General features: G+C 37.8%; 3 protein-coding genes across 3 annotated transcripts; 1 reads left to right on the plus strand and 2 right to left on the minus strand.

The window, feature by feature from the left end:
* The first annotated feature begins 284 nt into the window (after nucleotides 1-284).
* On the plus strand, nucleotides 285-3,289 carry LOC126600761 (growth-regulating factor 8-like). Its single transcript, XM_050267407.1, has 4 exons — nucleotides 285-1,122; nucleotides 1,261-1,404; nucleotides 1,639-1,969; nucleotides 2,572-3,289. Exons 1-4 carry the CDS (start codon nucleotides 765-767, stop codon nucleotides 3,170-3,172), a joined length of 1,434 nt encoding a protein of 477 aa, XP_050123364.1. The 5' UTR covers nucleotides 285-764; the 3' UTR covers nucleotides 3,173-3,289.
* A 2,176-nt stretch (nucleotides 3,290-5,465) lies between these two features.
* Nucleotides 5,466-8,571, minus strand: LOC126600762 (protein IQ-DOMAIN 17-like). The gene is made up of 5 exons (XM_050267408.1): nucleotides 8,025-8,571; nucleotides 7,632-7,913; nucleotides 7,012-7,257; nucleotides 6,652-6,774; nucleotides 5,466-6,427 (listed from the first exon to the last, which is right to left on the minus strand). The coding sequence occupies exons 1-5, from the start codon at nucleotides 8,151-8,153 to the stop codon at nucleotides 5,627-5,629; spliced, it is 1,581 nt and encodes a 526-aa protein (XP_050123365.1). The 5' UTR covers nucleotides 8,154-8,571; the 3' UTR covers nucleotides 5,466-5,626.
* Nucleotides 8,572-11,290: 2,719 nt separating this feature from the next.
* On the minus strand, nucleotides 11,291-12,635 carry LOC126600763 (uncharacterized protein At3g28850-like). The gene has a single exon (XM_050267409.1). It carries the CDS (start codon nucleotides 12,464-12,466, stop codon nucleotides 11,480-11,482), a length of 987 nt encoding a protein of 328 aa, XP_050123366.1. The 5' UTR covers nucleotides 12,467-12,635; the 3' UTR covers nucleotides 11,291-11,479.
* Nucleotides 12,636-18,840: the final 6,205 nt, after the last annotated feature.

Here is an 18,840-nt window from a genome sequence, read left to right on the forward strand (position 1 = left end):
AACATATATGACAGGATACGACTTATTAAGATAACAGGTGTTACACGATTATAACATGAACACGACAAACATAACTCGTTTGTCAGGTCTAGATCTACATGATGTTTGCAAGTACTGGCTTCTATTTATTCGAGGAGGATTCTCTACCTTCTTAATCTCTCTATCCTTCTATCCCCTTCTATTTGAATGGTCACGATTAAGCCACGTCAATATTTTATATTAATTTTTTTATAAAGATAATAAGACAAAAAATAATGTGTGAGAGGAAGGGAGGAAAGATGATGAGAATAAGAGGATAAAGAATCCTCCTCCCTATTTATTACCATATTGAAGTCCAATCTGACACGTTGGTACCTATAATCCCCAGCTTTTGGAAACTTAACACATTTTGATTAGACGTGAAGTAAACGTTATGTGCCACATAGAGATAGAGAGAGAGAGGTTATTCTGGCTTTGTTGCCAGCTGCTTGTACGAGTTTTGTCCTTATTTATAAGAGGAAGTTATGTTGGAAGCTTGGGAAGCAAAGCGCAACGCATGGCTAAAAATGGCGGCACCACCACACCCTAGCAAAACACCCCACAGCACCACCACACTCACACACTGACGAGAGAGGGAGAGGGAGAGGGAGAGAGCTAGCGTGGGTTGTATTTAAGGCTATTGACCTTTTGGGGTTTTGTGCGTTTGGACATTGAAGAGGAAGGCAGTGAGAAAAGCTGTTTATTTAAAAAAAAAAAAATTCAATTTTTGAATTTGATTTCATATCATGGGACAAAGAAATGGGTTTGCTGAGAAGGGAGCAGCAGCAGAAACAGAGTGGCTGGGATTGATGATGCGAAAAACCCAGCAAACCCAGCAATCATTTCCTCGGAAGAAGACGATGATGGTGATGAATCACCATCATCATCATCATGATCCTTTGCTTGCCAGTGCAGGAAGAGAAGCTTGTGGGGTTTGGGATAACAGTCCTGCTTCTGGTGGTGGACTTTTGTTTTGCAACACAAGCAATCCAGTCTCGAGTTGTCCGACTGATTTATATCCTGTCGGCTCTGATTTTGTCCTCCCAAAGTCTCTACAGCACCATCTGCCTTGCTCTGATCACAGCTTGGCTTTCAGTTCCACAGGTAAAGTTCCCACCTTTTTTTCATCACAAAAACAACAAAGATTCCAACTTTAACGAACAGTTCAGTAATTTTCTGGTTTATTTATTTTTATTTTTTTAATTTTTCCTGTTGGGTTTTATAAATTTTGAATTTGAATAGGTGGAATGGTGAATGCGAATGTGAGAGTTCCTTTTACATCAGCTCAAAGGGAAGAGCTTGAGAGACAGACAATGATTTACAAGTACATGGACTCTTCCCCTGCCCCTCCCCAATTACTTTTACCAATTTCCAAGTTCCCAAATTGTAAATATTTCTGCTTTTTTTGTTCATCTTTTTAAATCTTTCTACAATACACTGCAGTATTGCATACTTCGGCACTTACAGCCGTTACATTCAACCCGTAGATTGGATCTAACGGCTCTAAGTTCCCGAGAACTCCGATATATTGTAGGCAGACCCCATCCTTTGGTCATTTTAATTCCTTGTCTTAAAAAAAACATTCCTTTGTTTTACTTTGTTGTTGGGCTTTTTGTTTAGTGGTGAAAGGTTCACTGGAGTTGGGGATTTCCGGGAGCTCAGATCCGGAGCCATGGAGGTGCAAAAGAACAGATGGCAAAAAATGGAGGTGTTCCAGAGATGTAGCTTTTGATCAGAAGTATTGTGAGAGACATGCTCACAAGACCAGGAACCGTTCAAGAAAGCCTGTGGATTCCCAAACCCTAAACCCCAACCTCCTCACCAACAACAACAACATGAGAAGTCCTAGGTCTAATTTTTTCAGACAAAACCACATCAGCAGCCAGACAACTCCATTTTCTTGCAACATGGTTCCTAGTACTGCTGCTGGTGGATCACATGTCCAACCCAGGTGGGTTTGGTTTTGGGTTAGGTTAGGTTTGGGTTCAATTTTGAATGCTCTGAAACATAGGGCCAAAACCCATCAAGTTCTGTTGCTTTGTTCTTAATTATTGCCTCTGAATGTGCCAATTAGAGAAAATTACCTATAAGAGAATGTCAATATAGCAGTATGTCAAGCCAATCAGTCACTGCTATGCATTTTTAACGTTTTCATTTGGCATAGCATAACTGGCTTGTGATACAGTCACAGTAGCATCTCATGTTAGGGAAGATGGTTATAGAGAAACTTACAACAGGAGGCCATTGCAGCGGTGCAATGTGTTTTAACTTTTGCTAGTGAACCTTTACCACAGTGGTGGAAATGTGTTGAGTCTTTGTATGACAGTGTGAGTTCGAACTCTATCGATGGTTAATCTAACATCTAACAAAATCTATCCTTTGACCAAAAAAAAAGTGTTCTAACTTTTTACTTGGCGTCGCAAGAATGAATTGTGATACTGATATTGTAATAATGGCATCCCATTGCAGAAGTTGTCATGTGATTTGATTCTTTCATGGATGTTTCCATTGTTTTGTGTAATAAGTGTTGTTTTTTGTCCTTGACCATGGAAGGTCGTCGGCATGGTTCATGAATGGGGAAGCCCCAGCTGTGGATGGTTCAAACCAAGAGTGGGAACAAATGATGCAATTCAAGTTGGGCCTAAAGAGGAGCAGCAGCAGCTGCCCCTACACGAAGCCTACTAACAGAGATGTGGATATTCCGAAGCAGCAAACTGAAAGCTCACTAAATTTGCACACAGATTACACAGGTGAAATCCAAGGCCTGCAAACTCAACAGACAAGGCAAATCATCGATGCATGGTCCACGTTAGCATCAGCAGAGAGAGAAGACAGGGTCTTTGTTTCTTCAAACCAGAAGCTTCCCATTTCATCTCTCACTCTATCAATGTGTGGTGGGGAAGGAAGCAATGAAGAGAGAGGAAGTACCCTAATGGGGATTGGGGTTTTGGGGGCAGAGAGGGAAAGTGTTGGGGATTTGAAGTCTCAGCGGGCGAACCCCATGTCTTGGGTGATGGGGTCACCACCTGGTGGACCATTGGCTGAAGCTTTGTGCCTTGGCATTGCTGGTGGTTCTAATGGCAGCGACAGTGGCTCCACCAGCTATAGGAGCTCACGTGGAGATGGTAGACAAGAATATGGTTTGATTAACTAAATGTTTGATTTGAGGAGGGCAGTGGTGGTTTGTTTTCACCTAAATGTTTGAAGTTTTTTCTTTTGTGTCTTTGACTTTTGAAGTAGATCAAGAATGGGGAAGATAATTACTGTTTTAGTTGATTATGTTGCATGCCTGCTATGCCATTATGTTCCGGATTTTCGAACAACCTAAAAAGAAAATTTTGAATCGTTAAGTTAAATTACTTGCAAGTGTACAAGCGAATATGTAAGAACAAGACCGTACTAATTAAATTTCACTCAACGTCACGGCAATTTGTTCGACTTGATCTCATACCTTGCCCAGATGTAATAGATAATGGCAATACCCATGATGCAGATTGCAGAAGCCCTAAACCTCATAGTCTACCAAACTTCTTCAGCATTGAGAAACACTTGTTGCTGAAGAATTGCCCAAACTAAACAAGCTAACTCATTGCAAACCAAGCGCAATTCGGAAAAATAAGTATTGAACTTACAAGGTTTGTCTCGAATTAGGCTATATCTGCTTCTTGCTCACACTATTCAGTTGAACTCAACTTACAAATTCTCAGAATCTTCCAAAACTTGTCTCCTTAAAACTAGGGAGAAAAAGAGACGAAAGAACTTTGTATAAAGAACATTGTTAGGGAAATTAGGTATGGTTTGGTACTGAGGTGATTTTGAAAAAAGCAGGTATCGAAAAAAGTTGGGAGCATTTTGTTTTTGGAAAACTTCCAACTTTAGTTTTTTTTCACAGTTTTGGATGAAAGAAAAGCCAAAAACAGAAGCAGCAAAAGGCAACTTTGAAAAAGTGGCTTTTCAGCTTCTGCGCAAACCTCTTTTCTAAGAGGCGTTGAGCACTTTAATGAAACTTTCATGTACCCAAAATGACCTTAAGCAATTAAAACTTAACACAGAGGTTCAAAGATTTACCTAGTCATGGATTAGGAATGAATTGGTCTTTGATTAGTTGTAATGGCACCAGTTATGCTTCATTGGTTTCTGGGCAGAAAATACAGAGCATGGATTAGCTCTAGTCCTTCGAATTTAAACTTCATAGATAAAGTCAAGAGAGTTACCCAGAGTTGAGATTTGGGTGTAGATTCAGTATCGAGTTCGTCGGAAAAATGACCAAGAAGGTCACCAGATTTCTAGGCATGAACACAGAGAGGGCATTTGGGGTTAAATCCCAAGAATTTCATGCCAAAATTCGATATGCAGGATACAGAAGTTATACTTGAGATTAAATGAAGGTTGAATTGAGTTTGAAGCACCCCAATTTCGTCAAGCCTCAGATCAACTCGTCGAAGAGTTTTTCACCAAGAGGGAAGGGTTGGCTTTCTTCATTTTTGAGTACTTGATCTTCACATGCAACGCCACCATTCGAATCCATAGGTCAAACTACACCTAAACAGGGAATATTGGTATGGATTTCACTCGAAAATTGGCGTTGGTGTGGGTGATTCTCTCGGTAATTCGAGAAAGTGAGTATCATAGTTAGAGAAAGGAGAGTCTCACAGGCAAAAAGGAAGAACAAGAGAAGAAGAGGGAGACCAAATAAAGGAAGAACGAGAGAAGAAGAATGAGAGGCCAGCCTCTCTGCCTACCTGCATTTACATGTTGTGTTGGCCTAGGCCAGCTTTAATAAGTTCTATTTTGTACACCACAACATGATTGAATACTCAATTCAAATCTTCCACATTTTCTCTTCCTGAACCCAAAATTCCAAGAACCATTCGGAGTATTCTTCCCTTCATTAATTGGTTTCTATCCCATAGAAGAGTAGGGGATTGCATCCTACATCGATCGTCAAAGCAATAACACCGATGTGGGATAAAAACAAATTCTATGGTGCTTCAAGGTATCGAATATTCTTGACTTATAAAATCTTTTGTCAAAATGAAAAATCAGTCCAACGGTTCAAAAGTTTGGAATATTCGACACTTTGATTACTAGCACATTAGAAAACAGAGAAAAAATCTCTTTTCTTTTACCAGAAAAACAATGAAAACAGAGAAAAAAAAACATCTCCTCTAACCAAACTAATCATAAAGTTTTCATTCCCAGTTCCAAATCAAATAACAAATGAAGGGTGATGCTATCTACACATTTCTTTTTAACTCCCACACACACCAAATGAAAAACTAGTTTCAATTTCATAAGCACTTACCTCATTTTAACTCTCTCAGAGCATCTCCAATACAAGGAATCAAATCTTATATTTGAGTCCAAATATAAGGTTGGGGTTTGAGTCAAAGCGATACCCAAATTGGTGTTCATATGAGATTTGAGTCTAAGGTGAAACTCCCATGTCAACTAGAAAAAATGTTATTCAACCAAGAAAAATGACATGAGTTTTGAGTTCAATGTTTTCTTCTCCAGTGTAAAAACCCATTCTTAAGACTCAATTGGAGAAGAAAACTAAAATACATAAATTCACCACTGTTTTGGGACCCAAATTGAAAATAGGGGTTTAGAATTTGAGTCTTTGCATTGAAAATGCTCTCAGATCAGTGGTTGAACATGGAGAAATATCTCCCCCTATGCTATCGGTGTACGATGGCGAGTTCTCCCTCCCATAGTAGCCATTATTTTGTACACTCTTGAAGCTAGGACTTCTCAAGTTATGGCTGAAGCTACTATAACCAATGCCAACACAATTATGTGGTTGTGGCTCAGCCGGGACAGGGTACGAAAGGCGTTTCTTGGCTGAACCGCCTCCTCTTTCTCTCTCGGGTGTCGAAGGTCTTGTTCTAGGTGCACTAAGAGATTGAGCCTTGGCTTTTGCGGATTCAGTGGCAGCCATGTAATTTGGTGTTCCAGAACGGCACATTGCACCCTTGAAGCTGCAATAAGCATTGAAGCCTGATAGGCTTGGTGTGTGTGCAGCTGATGAGCAATAGTATTTTTCCTCTTTTGGGCATCTTGGACTCGCCGACCGCACTTTCAGAGTTTTCAGTTCTGAAGGAGAGGGTGTTGCGGGCGAGAGATGATCCATGTTCTGTGATTTGTGTAGGGGTGAAGCTGAAGCAATGGCGTAGGAGGCTGGTTGTTTTTGCTGTTGCGAATGTGAAATTCGAACATTTGGAGACGTGTATGAGGAAGGCCTGGAATTTTTGTCGATTTCAACTGTTTTTATGGAGTCCCTTTTGTCAATTGAAGCTCGGCTGCTGTTTTCGAATTGCTTCGTGGCCATCCATCTTTCTAGCCATCTTGTTCTCTCTTCTATCTCTGCATCATCACCTGCAGACGGGTTCCTCCCAGGCCTCCATATCTTCAATTAGGCATCAAAGTATTAAAGACATTAGCTTGTTAGACAGAAACTTATATGCACATGACGGTATCCTAAACCAATCACTAACTTTTTGACTTGGCATTGTACGATGAGATTGGGATACCGCCATTGTGCCATCTAGATTCACGAAATATTTCTTCTAAAATAAACACAAAAATACTAAAAGAACCATATATTAGAGAGTGAGGGAAAACTTGATCAACCTGATGAGAGAAAGCATAAGCAAGAGCCTTTTCGCGCTTTAAAGCGGCTTCCTTTCGACTCCGCGGTATGGGTTCAAGCCCATCGTCCCAATAGTCCTCACCACTAAGAATTTTCTCTCTAGACTGTTTGACGCAGCGAATATAAGAACGAGGAATTAGACAAGCATCTAACGCCAAGAAAAGAACACCAGGAAACTACTAACTGTAACTGAGAAAACCCTCAAGTTTTAGTTCATAACTTCATATCAAGCAAAAGTACGAAAATAAGAAGCATAAATGCGAAAGCCACTTACTACGATGAATAAATTCATGTTATATATTATTATGCTAAAAAGTGAAGAAATAGCAGCAGCTGCTTACTATTGACTTTCTGTCACGAATATCCTGAATTCTGGATTCCCACAAGTGAAGGCCTGTTTCAGCAAACATGGAGTTTCGACCAGCATCATGCGAAAGCCTTGATCTCTCGTTGTGAACCTGATCTTGTACCCGAACCAGAGCTTGCATGCATTTCAATGTCAGCTTTGCTTGCTTCCGAACGTTATGACCTCTCACTAAGGCTTGAAGCTTTACCAGGCCCTTAAGTGCACGTAGAGCTCTCCTTGCCTTCAGTCAAAAACCACATTTGCATTTGCAATAGGTAAAAAAAATCAAAATAACAACCATAGCGCTTTTGCAATATGTACACATTTGCATTTACATATATGTAAGTAGTTGCATCTATTGTGCTCTATTTTTGTGTTTTAGGGCTGGTTTGGGATTGTTTTGATAGAAATCACTGTTCATAGCGCTTTGCTAGATGTCCTATGTTGAAATTTTATGTTGAAAAGCCAAATGCGTCTTCAAAATTACTTGGGAGTTCATCCCGAAGAAACAGTTTTTAACCTTTTCTACTCAACACAGTCAAAAGTGTATTTGTTGTTAATAAATGATTTTAGCCTACCATGCAATCTCAAACATGCCCTTGGTAAGTTACTTACCAAGTAACCTCTGAATGCTGTTTGAATGAGTGTAGCAGCGTAGTGTTCTCTAGCAAAGTTAGTCGGTCTAGTGAGCCGAACAATTTCTTCCGCCGCTTGGGCAGTAGCCACTGCTGCTTCGGCTGCAGCTGCAGTTGCTGCGGCCACAGCAATTGCGTGCCTCTGCTCAGCGTCCAAAACAGGATTCACAGGTGGGGTTGCACCTACAGTCACTGTCCTTGCTTCACATTGTTGAACATGAACAGTTGGCTTCCGGAAAAGCCACCTTCTCTTCTCTCTCTTCTGCGTCCATATATAAACCAAACAATGAGCATTGAAACATATACAAAGCGATAGAGATTAAAATAGTTTAGAATATCGTATCGTCAGAAAATCAAATTTTAATTTTGTTACCTTTTCTTCTTCTTCTGGTTCATGCTCATCTCTTCTTTTGCTGCTTTTTTGCTGATCATAATCTTTAGTGGGAGACCTGAATGCCCTTTTCACTATAGTCAGCCATGAAGTCCCACTTTTCTTTCCCATTTGAGTGTTCGAGCAAAGCTTTGCTGCATTACATGAAATTTAGCCGAATAGGGCAAAAGAAGGTGAAGTTGGTAGAGAGAGAGAGAGAGAGAGAGCGAGCGAGCTTGAGGGTTGTTTGGTTACATGCAATGCAGGAATCAAAGTACGAGCTCTCAGGTCTCCAATATATTGTAAAAACAATGGTGTTTTTTTTGTGGCATGCGAAAAATTATAAAACAAATGGAGGGGCGGTGTCAGATATTGTAAAAAAAACAATGTAATAAGTTTTGAGAGAGATAGTGGACACAACGAGAGAGGGACATGTTTCAATGGAGGATAAAGAAGAATCCAAAGCATCCGAACTACCGAGCTAGGGCTTCTTTGATTGATCAATGGCTTTAAATTTCACTGACAAAAATATAATGGCTTCACATGGCATGGACAACTAAAAGACGACGTAGAGAGAGAGAGAAAGAGAGAGAGTTTTACAGTGAGAGAATGCGGCCAAATGGGAGTGTCGCTGTTGTTGCATGCATTTGAAGTCCTCGAAGACCACCAGCTCGTATTCATGGGTAAAAGCAAACAGTCTGGGGCTTCGTTTTGCGAGTAATCTCAGTCAAACTAGTTTGGTAGGGTTTCTCCTTTGGTCAATTTTGTTTATGTTAATTGTACTTAATTAAAACACAGTTACAGTGTACTAGAACTTAGGCTTTCTTTGCATGAGAATAACTAATGAGTTTGTGTTTTCTGCCAGTTTTTTTGAGATTAAATGTGTAGTACTGTCAGTGTCACATCATATTTACACCTTCATAATGGTCAGGCCGGACCACTCTCCTCAAAATAAAAACTAAAAAGAGGTTTAACTTTAAACCATTTCTACTAGTATCTTAAGCTAATCATGCATTATTTTATGTTTAAATTATTTTCACCTAATACAATAACATGTAATTAGCTTACAATATCTTCATAGTAACATGAAAGTTCTTCTATTTCTACTATTTTTCTAGCAATATATTTTGAAATGGGAATGAAACTTGTATGCATCCTAAACTAGTAGATTTCATAGGTCAAATGTGTTAAGATCTATCCTCGAAAGGCTACCTTTGTAGGTGTTTTCAATTTGTTCTTTTTCGGGTTTTATTAGAGTAAATCGAACTCTGACCTATTATAATCTCAACCCGTTAATGAATTGTTAAAATAAACAAGAGAATAAGGCATTCATTATGATCAACCCTTGTATAATCTTGTGTGGAACTTTTTCTTCATCAACTGCCTTACTAAACCTATCACCAAGGTGATTTCGCACTTCCTTTTTGTCCTCTTACATTTTTTTGTTCTTTTAGCCTCTAGACTGAATAAAGGAAAAAGGAAATTAATCGACAGAAACAAAGGGAAGGCCACAAAAGTAGAAAATCCGAGCGTAAAAATTACTACCCTTAACCATAAAGTGGGTTACAAGACAGACCAAACTTTGCCAAACCCTGCAACTGAAACTTAACAGTAGCTGGTGAAAAAATTGAGCCTAATCCCGATTCAACACACAAATTTTACCCCTTCACAATCATTGTCATTCACCCTGGATAACGAGAGCATCCTTTCCTGGCATCCACTTCAATCCTCGGTGAAACTTCAAAAGGAAAACAGTAAAGAAAGTGAAAAAGCTTCAGGAAAGTACATATTAGCCAACTCACGTCAAACCTTTTCAGGACCAAAGTTCACAGAAAAACCAGAGGCCTCCAAAGCGCTTTTTGTTTAGGAATGATATGTTCATCATTCAATCAAGCAAATGTAAACATTCATGATGCGATCGGAGTTCCACCTACTCACCGTAAACTGATGTTTTTTTTCTGGAGAACAAAGCAGTCTAAGGAAAGTTTAAGCTTGATACCACTGGTTTATGTCAATCTAATTCAGAAGGTTTCCGCCACTTATGTCGTTCCTCGCTAGCCTTAAAGATTGATCCCTCTCTTCCACAAATATATTAGATTGCCAGTTAAACCTCTTTGCATAATTCGGATGGGAGAATGGATGAGCTTTGGACACTCATTTTCTAGAGACAGAGAAGAATACAAAAGCACGGAAGGGCAATGACAAGTCGGCATCGACTAAGTTTGTGTTTAAAGGTGTTTTAAAGATTCTGTACTTTCTCTCAAGGTCAGTACTTCCCTAGATTCAGAACTGTTATTTTCTCCACTGATAAATCAGCGGACTCTTTGCCACAAACTTGTGGCAGGCAAGAAGCATCGTCGTTCTACATAGATTCTTCAAACAAAGAGCACACCTATATGTTCAACTCTATACGATTGAATGGATAACTATTAGTTTTACCCTGTTCAAAACTTTCTAGTATAGTAAATACTTCATTTGTTGCGCTAAATTTTCTGCAAGTTGTTGTGATCAGTAGAGTTAAGCACAAGTCGTCTTGTTAATATAACAACTGATCGGCATAAAGAAAAACCACTTTAATCCAACATTGCTAACTATGCAACTAGAACCTATGTTCCCCTGGAACAGTGAAAGGCAACAAACTCTGGAGACTGAAGTAAGTTTCAAATAATTTCTAACCTACTGCACAGACGGCTGAAGCAAACTAGGAAACTCGGAGGCCAAGAATTCCAAAAGATGTAGGAAGTAATCTTTGACACACTGATTGCTTAGGGATTGTTCAAATATCAACAACTTCTCCAATTTTACTCGAGTACAACAGTTTTATAGCATAAGCAGAATTAAGACTCTTAACGGCTCATTTAGTGCCTAAGAGTGGGTTGGATTAGATAACTCACTATATTTAGGGTACATTGAAGGAAGAAACGAAGAAATGTTTTTCCAACTTGGAGGTAGAAGATGGACTACTCGTTAAGGCAACTTATCTCTTTCAGTCCCCTCAAATGGAAAAATTTATTAACCTCTACTTTCAACATACCTCAAATATTATGAGTTATATAATCCAATACTAAATACCAAACGAGCCCTAAGCACGTAAGATTAGTATATCTTGACAGAAATCAACTACACTTAGGTCTAATTTTATCTAAAACTACACCCGAAATACACAATTGAGACAATGGAATGAACAATCCTACTCCTAAATCTCCCTAATTATGTCTTCTAAACTTCAAATTGTTCAAAGCTTCATGCAAATCAAACATCTTCCGATCTTTGCAAATCAAAAACATAGATATATATAACTATCAACAGACAAAAACAAGAGAGTACAGTACAGAATTAGAAGCCTTTGGTTTCCATCAGAAACACAAAAAAAGCCCCAAAATTAAGAGAGAAAGTGCTTACAAAAACCCAATTTTGACACGAAAACAGAGATCTTTGCATCTCTTGTTCTTCACCATTCAGCTACAAATTGGGCAAAGCACCAACCCATTCTCATTACACTCAGGACACTTCACCACCACCGTCGTCCCCTGCCGCTGCCCGGCCACGTCATCCTTCACCACCAGCACCATCTTTGAGCTCCCATTGCATTGGAAGCAGGGCAAGAACCTTGCCTCCCCACACCCTTCACACACAGACCCAGCTTTTTTCTTTGGACACCCAGCAAGAATCTCAACCAGCAAACCCTCCTCCAAAATCTTCAACACCTCCTCAGCGCCGCCTATATATCTCCCCTTCACAAACACCTGAGGCGGCACCGCCACGTCCTTCCCTTTCCCCTTCATCAAATCGTTCAACTCTTCTCTGAACCCGCGATCCATCGACACGTCACGCTCGACAATCATCACCCCGAGGCCTTCTATCGCCGCCCGGACGGCGTTACACTCCTCGAAAGTCCGCCGCACTCCTCGCAGCGTCGTAGTGTAGACCACCACTTTGCTTTCTCCTCCCGGTGGGCATATTTTTTCGAACCGGTCAAGTGGGTCCTTCTTGTTGTTGACCCGGAAGACGCCGTCGTACGGAGATTTGAAAATTACCCGATTCGGGTTGGAGTTTTCTTTATCGGGGTTTTTTGGGTCATTGAAAACGAAGGGTTTGGGCGGCGGGAGCGGCGAGAATCGGAAACTATCAGCGTCGAGGCCGGCCATAAGCTCCCATGAGTTAATGACTTCCGGGTCGGACCGTAGCGGCCTAGGGTCGGACCATAGCGACCTGGGTTCGGACCAGAGCGACTTGGGATCCGACAGGGGGCTCGGAAAAATGGACCCGAGAGTGAATCGAGGAGGAGGGGTCGGCGGAGTGGTGGGCGCAGGCGGCGGCGGGTCCAGAGTGAGAAGGCCGTAGGTGGAGGAAGTGAGCGAGACGATGTGGTGGCTGAGCGCGGAGCTGCCGAGTTGGGAGAACTCGTCGTCGTGGTTGAAGAGATTGGAAGAAACACAACCCATGTTCTCGTTTCTCGAATAGCGAAGTGTGAAGTGGCGGAGGAGTGAAAAAAGCTGCGAGCTTGAGATGCAGAGGAAGTAGACTTTTTCTGGAGTCGAATTTAATGTTTTTTTTAATTTTATAATTGGGTTGGGGAGTTGGGAAGTAATTCTAAATTTGTAAATTTATTTGTTTTTGAAGGAATTGAAGATTTTTTATTTTTTGTTATTTTTAATTTTTATTTCGATTTTGAAATGGGGGATTCTGTAGCACGTGAGATTTGAGCGCTAAAATTTAATTCAAATTTATAGTGTGGGTGGGTGTTACGAAGAGGAGCGTTACCAATTATTGCGTTACTGTCCTGTGTGAGGAGGGAGGAGGGAGGAGGGAGGAGAGGAGGACCGTACGTTTCCTTTCCTTTCCAATCGACAGGCTCTTGGTTTCCACAATGGGCCTTGTGGTTTCTAATCTAAATTCTTTCTACACTCCATCACCATTTCTCTCTGTGTAAATCGGTCCAGTGTGTCAATACAATTGGGCTCTTTTCTTGTCTCTTCATAGGCCTTCTTTATCCAATGGGTCATTCTCTCATGTGCGAGTAGGCCTTCTTTACGTGTCTCCTCCTAACTGTAAGAGTCATGATCAAAACATCTTAGAAAACCTAGATTACTTAGAAAAGGGAGAGGATAAACTAAATACAAGTTTAGAAAGATTTAGTAATGTACCCACTGAACAAGAAGGCTAGTACATGAGACTTATCTTAGAAGACAAACCAAAAGAAATAGAAGTTAACACTAGAGATGTATTAAAAAAGGTAGAAGACCAAATAAAACAATTAGGACTAGAATAAATAATATTGAAGAAACACATAATCAATTACAAAGAACTATAATAGATTGCAGCTATGAATAGTGTCGATCAGTTTACAAATTATCTATCTTTCATAGATTGGTCTGACAAAACTAAAATTTTAAGAATAAAAGAAAGACTTCTAGACCAACTTTTACAAATAGAACAAGAAGTTAGAGCAATAATGGCTAGACCAGGATTAGTGAATAGATTAGAAATACATTTCAAAATAAAAATAATTACAGCAATTTTAGATCAAATAGAAGAGTTTTTGGAAAATCTCGATGGATAAATATAAAAATAGTAATTATTTTAAAGAATCAATTAAAGAAACGGATACATTAATTTTTAGTCAATTACAAGCAACATGGGTGAGCAGATTTTGTGTTTTGAAGCGCAGGAGAGACTCCTTGGTCTGGTTGTTTTGGGGTTTGGTCCCATTCCACCAAAATAAAATTGTGAAAGAGAGAGCTTAACTTCCCAAATGGAACCAATTGCTCTTAACAACTAGCTAATATGTGGTTTATAAAGTGGCACAACAAGATTAACCATAAAAGTTTGAAATTGAATAACTAATCGATTCTGCCAATCATGCAAGAAGGTTTGTTCTCCAAATAATTAAAGCTTGGCTTAAATTTCCATAGAGTCAACAAATTACATTATTAGTTTCTACTAAGTAATTATTATGAAAAGATAATTATTTTACGTGAACAGCAAAATTATCGTCCCAAATTGAAGATGATCCGTTCCTTTCTGGAAAATGCTTTCTAGTGGGGTTTGTCGGCAGGACCCATTCATCGGATGTAAATATCTTCTTCTTTCTTAAAACGAATATTATTGAAAAGGTTTGCTCATTTTTTGAAGAATCATTTAAAATTAAGAAATACTAATATGAAAAATATATTTGGATTCAGCGTCAACTACAGTACTGTCTGAGATTTTAACTACAAAATTAGCGTCCCAAATTGAAAACTTGGTATTTGGTATAGAAACCTAATGATAACATGGATTGATGATATATTCACATACACTTGCATAAAAATTAAAAATAACGCAATCTCATATATGGCTGTGTTTATCTAGTTTTCCATGTTATGAATAGTTTCATATTGTATAACGTGTTGCTATATATATTGATATGCTGAAAGGCTTGTATTAAACAATTTATTTGTCTAATCATCGGAAATCGTTTAGTCATTCATATGTTTCAAATAAATTGACAATATTAAAGAAAATAGGCTGTTATGGTACTAATACGATATAAAAAATGATAGATGATTAAACAATCTCCGATTTAATTTTTTAATACATAAAAAATGATCTAGAAAAAATGATTAAGAAAATGAATCATTATAATTATGAAATTTGTAGGGTAAAAATTATATGCTAATCGCAAGAGAGTAGTGGATAAGATTGATGGAAAATTTTTGGTATTATGTGGGTTATGGTTATTATGATGGATAAAAGATTGCTTCAAAACACATAGTAACTACGGTATCTTTCATATTTTATTTGCCCTCACAAAGTGTGTATATATTATCTGAATAAGCCTTGAAGATATAATGTAGCATGACCTTACACCTTTCGCTCGTCGAAGTTACAAACTCCACACACAGGAGAAAGCAATATGCTCAAGATTGTTTAGTTAATGATGGAAGAATGTGTGAAGGTAAAAGAGTCTCACATTGGTTAAAAGAAAGTCTTGCAAGGACTTATAAGAGGTTAGACTACTCTTAATATTGTCAATTGGTTTTATAGTAGAAGCTCAACTTTCTTCATGGTATCAGAGTAGTTTGAGCTACTCTCATATTGTCAATTAATTTTAAGGTGAAACCTGTTGGGCTACTCCCCATATTGAAAGTTATGATCTTAGGTTACTTATTTCTTGTAGAAATCTTCCCTATATGTACAGTGATATTCTGAATTGATTAAGCAACCAATCAAATAGGAAGCATATCTTAGTTCAAACCTCCCAATCAAGAGGTACCTTTTCTTTTAGATCGTAACACTAGATAAAAGATTGTTAATAACCTCGTTTAAATTAACAAATCTTCAAAGTTTTGAGCTTAACGACACGATCGAGCAACTGGTCACTAGCGATAGCCGATCGGTCGTCAGCATGAAACTCGTTTAACTTTTAGACTTTGAGCGATAGCTTGTATATCCTTACTTCTACAATCTAGGGTTAAGGAAATTTAGCACAAATCAGTGATTTACCTACAAATTAAGGGGTGGTTTGAGAGTGAGGTGCTTAAAAAAAAAGCACCCATGAAAAAAAGCTGTGAGGGTTTTAGGTGTTTGGTAAACTAAAAAAAAAAGGTTTATTTTGGAAGCTGCTGTGAGAATAAGCTGAAATCAAAGGAAAAAGCTGAAGCTGCTATTTGCAGCTTTGGAAAATTGGCTTTTTTCAAAGCACACGGAGCTACAGTGCTCCTTTAATGAAAAGACCCACTATCAGACTGTTTTTTTTTTTTTTTTTTTTTTTTTCCAAAAGCACTTTCACAAAAAAGTTTACCAAACACTCTGCTAATTTATTTCACAGCCGCTTATTCTCACAGCACAGCCGCTTATTTTCACAACAGCTTTTTTTTCAAAGCACAGCAATACCAAACCAGCCCTAAGAGTCGTGTGCATGACCAATCACTATCTCCTATGAAAAGATGCTTGAAAGAAATCATTCTAAGTAGCTATCATGTTTGCAATAATGGGGATGCATGGAGCCTTCGATATGTTGATCAATCAGATGGAAAATCTTTTGTAATCTTTTTCTTTTTCGGTACAAATTTGGTGCGCGGGATTAAGTCGTATGACTATGGCTGCCCCTTTCAGTTATCTGATGCAGAACGCTCCTTTCATAGACTACCATTATACCATCAATTGGTCGTTTCTGTGCAGGCACCTACTTTTCTGAAAGTTTATGTAATCGCATAGTCTTCCATATAATCATTTTCCCAGTGTGACGATCGATGTGATTTAATTCTTACTTTAGTAGGCAACAATATCTTCTAGGTCTTTAGCAAAGAAACAATATATCTTCCGGGTCAAGTCTAACATATAATTAATTATACCAACTTTCATTGAATTATAGTAGTATTCTTTCTTTTGTTGGAATTATTGAATACACCTTAGAAGTTCAATATTAAACAGCTTATATACTCTAATATGAAAGTACTATTTAAGCTTTAGAAGCTTTTCAGAAGAAAAAATAATATTTTTTTTAATTCACCAAAGTCATTTTTAACGTTTAGATAACCCTGCATCTTAAAAAATTTCTTCTTCAAGCCATCAAATCAACTTTCACTCATCCTCGTTGAACAAAACCCTAACCTCTAAAGGCACAAACATGTTGATGAAAAAACTCATAACTGATTAATAGAACATGAAAATGGCTATTTGGAGGTTCTACATGAGGTATGACTTTATAATATTTTTTTTTTCATTTACATCAATTTGAGCGATGTCATACTGCTTGTGAAACCTTAAATCCTTATATGGACTCGTCTCACCGAAAATATGAAGATATACCTGTGGATACCTGCTAAAAACTTGCACCGTTTCATTTTCTGCATACCCTTAGGTTGGAATGTATACTTGCACCGTTTCATTTTCTGCGTACTCTTAGGTTGGAATGTATTGCAAATATGCAGAAAATGAGGAAAAGGAGGAGTATTAAAATAACTTTTTATTTCAAAATAGGTATGGAATTTTTAGTATGCGAGTATCCAATAAAATGTGAGCTGTTAATAAAACTACCCTAATTGTAATTGTATTAAAAATAAAAAATAAAAACTAAAGTCTCAGTGTTTGGACAATGAAATGTTTATTTAAAACGAGCGTTACGGTCTGGTTAAACTATGTAAGTTAGAATAGTTTACAAAACAAAAGGAAGGTTTTTTTTGGCAATTTCATAAGGCAGGTTTTATGTAGTGTTCTAAAAGACCCCACCTAGCGCCACCTAAACTTCGATTAGGTGTTAGGCGGCTGGCCACCGTCACAATTAATCTCTAGAAGTTTAAATAATAAGAAAGGACACCTAAACCTACCTAGGCACCTGCCTAGCCCTCCTAGATCAAAGCTCTCACGTAGACAAAAATAAATAACTTCCATTTTGCATTTTATTGTTTTAATAAATTGTAAGAAACTTGTTGGATACTTGGATGAACTGTCATTATATGTTTGTTCCCCATGTTTTGAATATGTTAATAGTAATTTATAATTTATATGTCATTCAAGGCGCTAAATTCCTACCCGCCACCTAACTAGCGGCCAATGCCTTTTAAAACCTTGATTTTAGGTTTAGTTTTTTTTTTTTTTTTTTTTCTTTTAGGATGGTGGGGAGTGCTTATTGAAGGAAATGAAAGGAAAAAGGTTGGCTTTATATATTTCGGGCATTAGCACTCCGTTAAAAGTCATTATTTAACTAAAAAAAATGTATATTACTAGACTTAAGAGTTAGTCTTTTTCCCCATAATTAGCGTGTGATGTGGGCCATATTGCCCTGAATTTACGTGTTATCATAAATGGGGTCTAAGGCATGAGCTGGTAACCAGAAGGAGGGATACATATATACAGACGCTAGGGTTTATAAATCTGTAGTGGAACTGTGGGGACAAATGAAGATGTAGAAACATCGGCGGTTCGTTGTAGCCCGACCTTTTAATATATGTGACAATTAATCTGTAGTGGAACTGTGGGGACAATTATTTTGATTACCTTTCTTCTAATTAGTTGGTATCTACTGATCAATTAGGTCTCATTCAAATCACTGGCTTTTATTGTCATATGCAGTGGATATAGGTCTTTTTAGCTTTTCTTAATTAATTACTAGCATTTGCCTACATATTTTGTGTTTATAAACATATTTTTTTTTTAGAAAATGTGAAAGGAGAGAGGGTGGGGGGCGGGGGGGGGGGGGGGGAATAGAGGTTTTTGTTTTTTGGTTTTTTTTTTTAAATATTAGAGGTATTTTAACATCACTTGTATGTGAGACTTCAATAAAAAACAATAAAATTTGGACTTGTGAAATTAGATTATTACCCATCATTTTTTTTGTGTGTGATAGAATACTAAGTAGTATTTTTACTCTCTTTTAATTGACAAAGAGAATTTCATTAATTAATAGAGACGTCATACCGTTATAGTAATCAAAATAATTGTCCTCACATGTTGGATCGTTGTAGCCCGACCTTTTTTCAATGCAAAAAAAAAAAAAAAAACACTCTGATGAAAAGTTTCCGTTTTGGGACGGAAGAAAAACAACATTCTGTAATGTAACTCTCAATGCTGTAGCAGAGAGCTGCAGGTGTGTGTATATATATATATATATATATATATATATGAAGAAATTAGGTTCACATCCATCTTTTTGCTACTCCATTGATTAAAATTATATTCATTTTCAATTTTTTATCAAGATCCTTGGGTATTAATAACATCATTAATTATTCAATAATAAAATATTTTTATTTTTAAATATATTCCTTTAGTGTTAAAAATGTTACAATTAGTATATTTATATTTATGGCTAAATTTTTTATCATATATTTTT

Source organism: Malus sylvestris, chromosome 14, assembly GCF_916048215.2.
Source record: "Malus sylvestris chromosome 14, drMalSylv7.2, whole genome shotgun sequence".
Classification (NCBI taxonomy): Eukaryota; Viridiplantae; Streptophyta; class Magnoliopsida; order Rosales; family Rosaceae; genus Malus; species Malus sylvestris.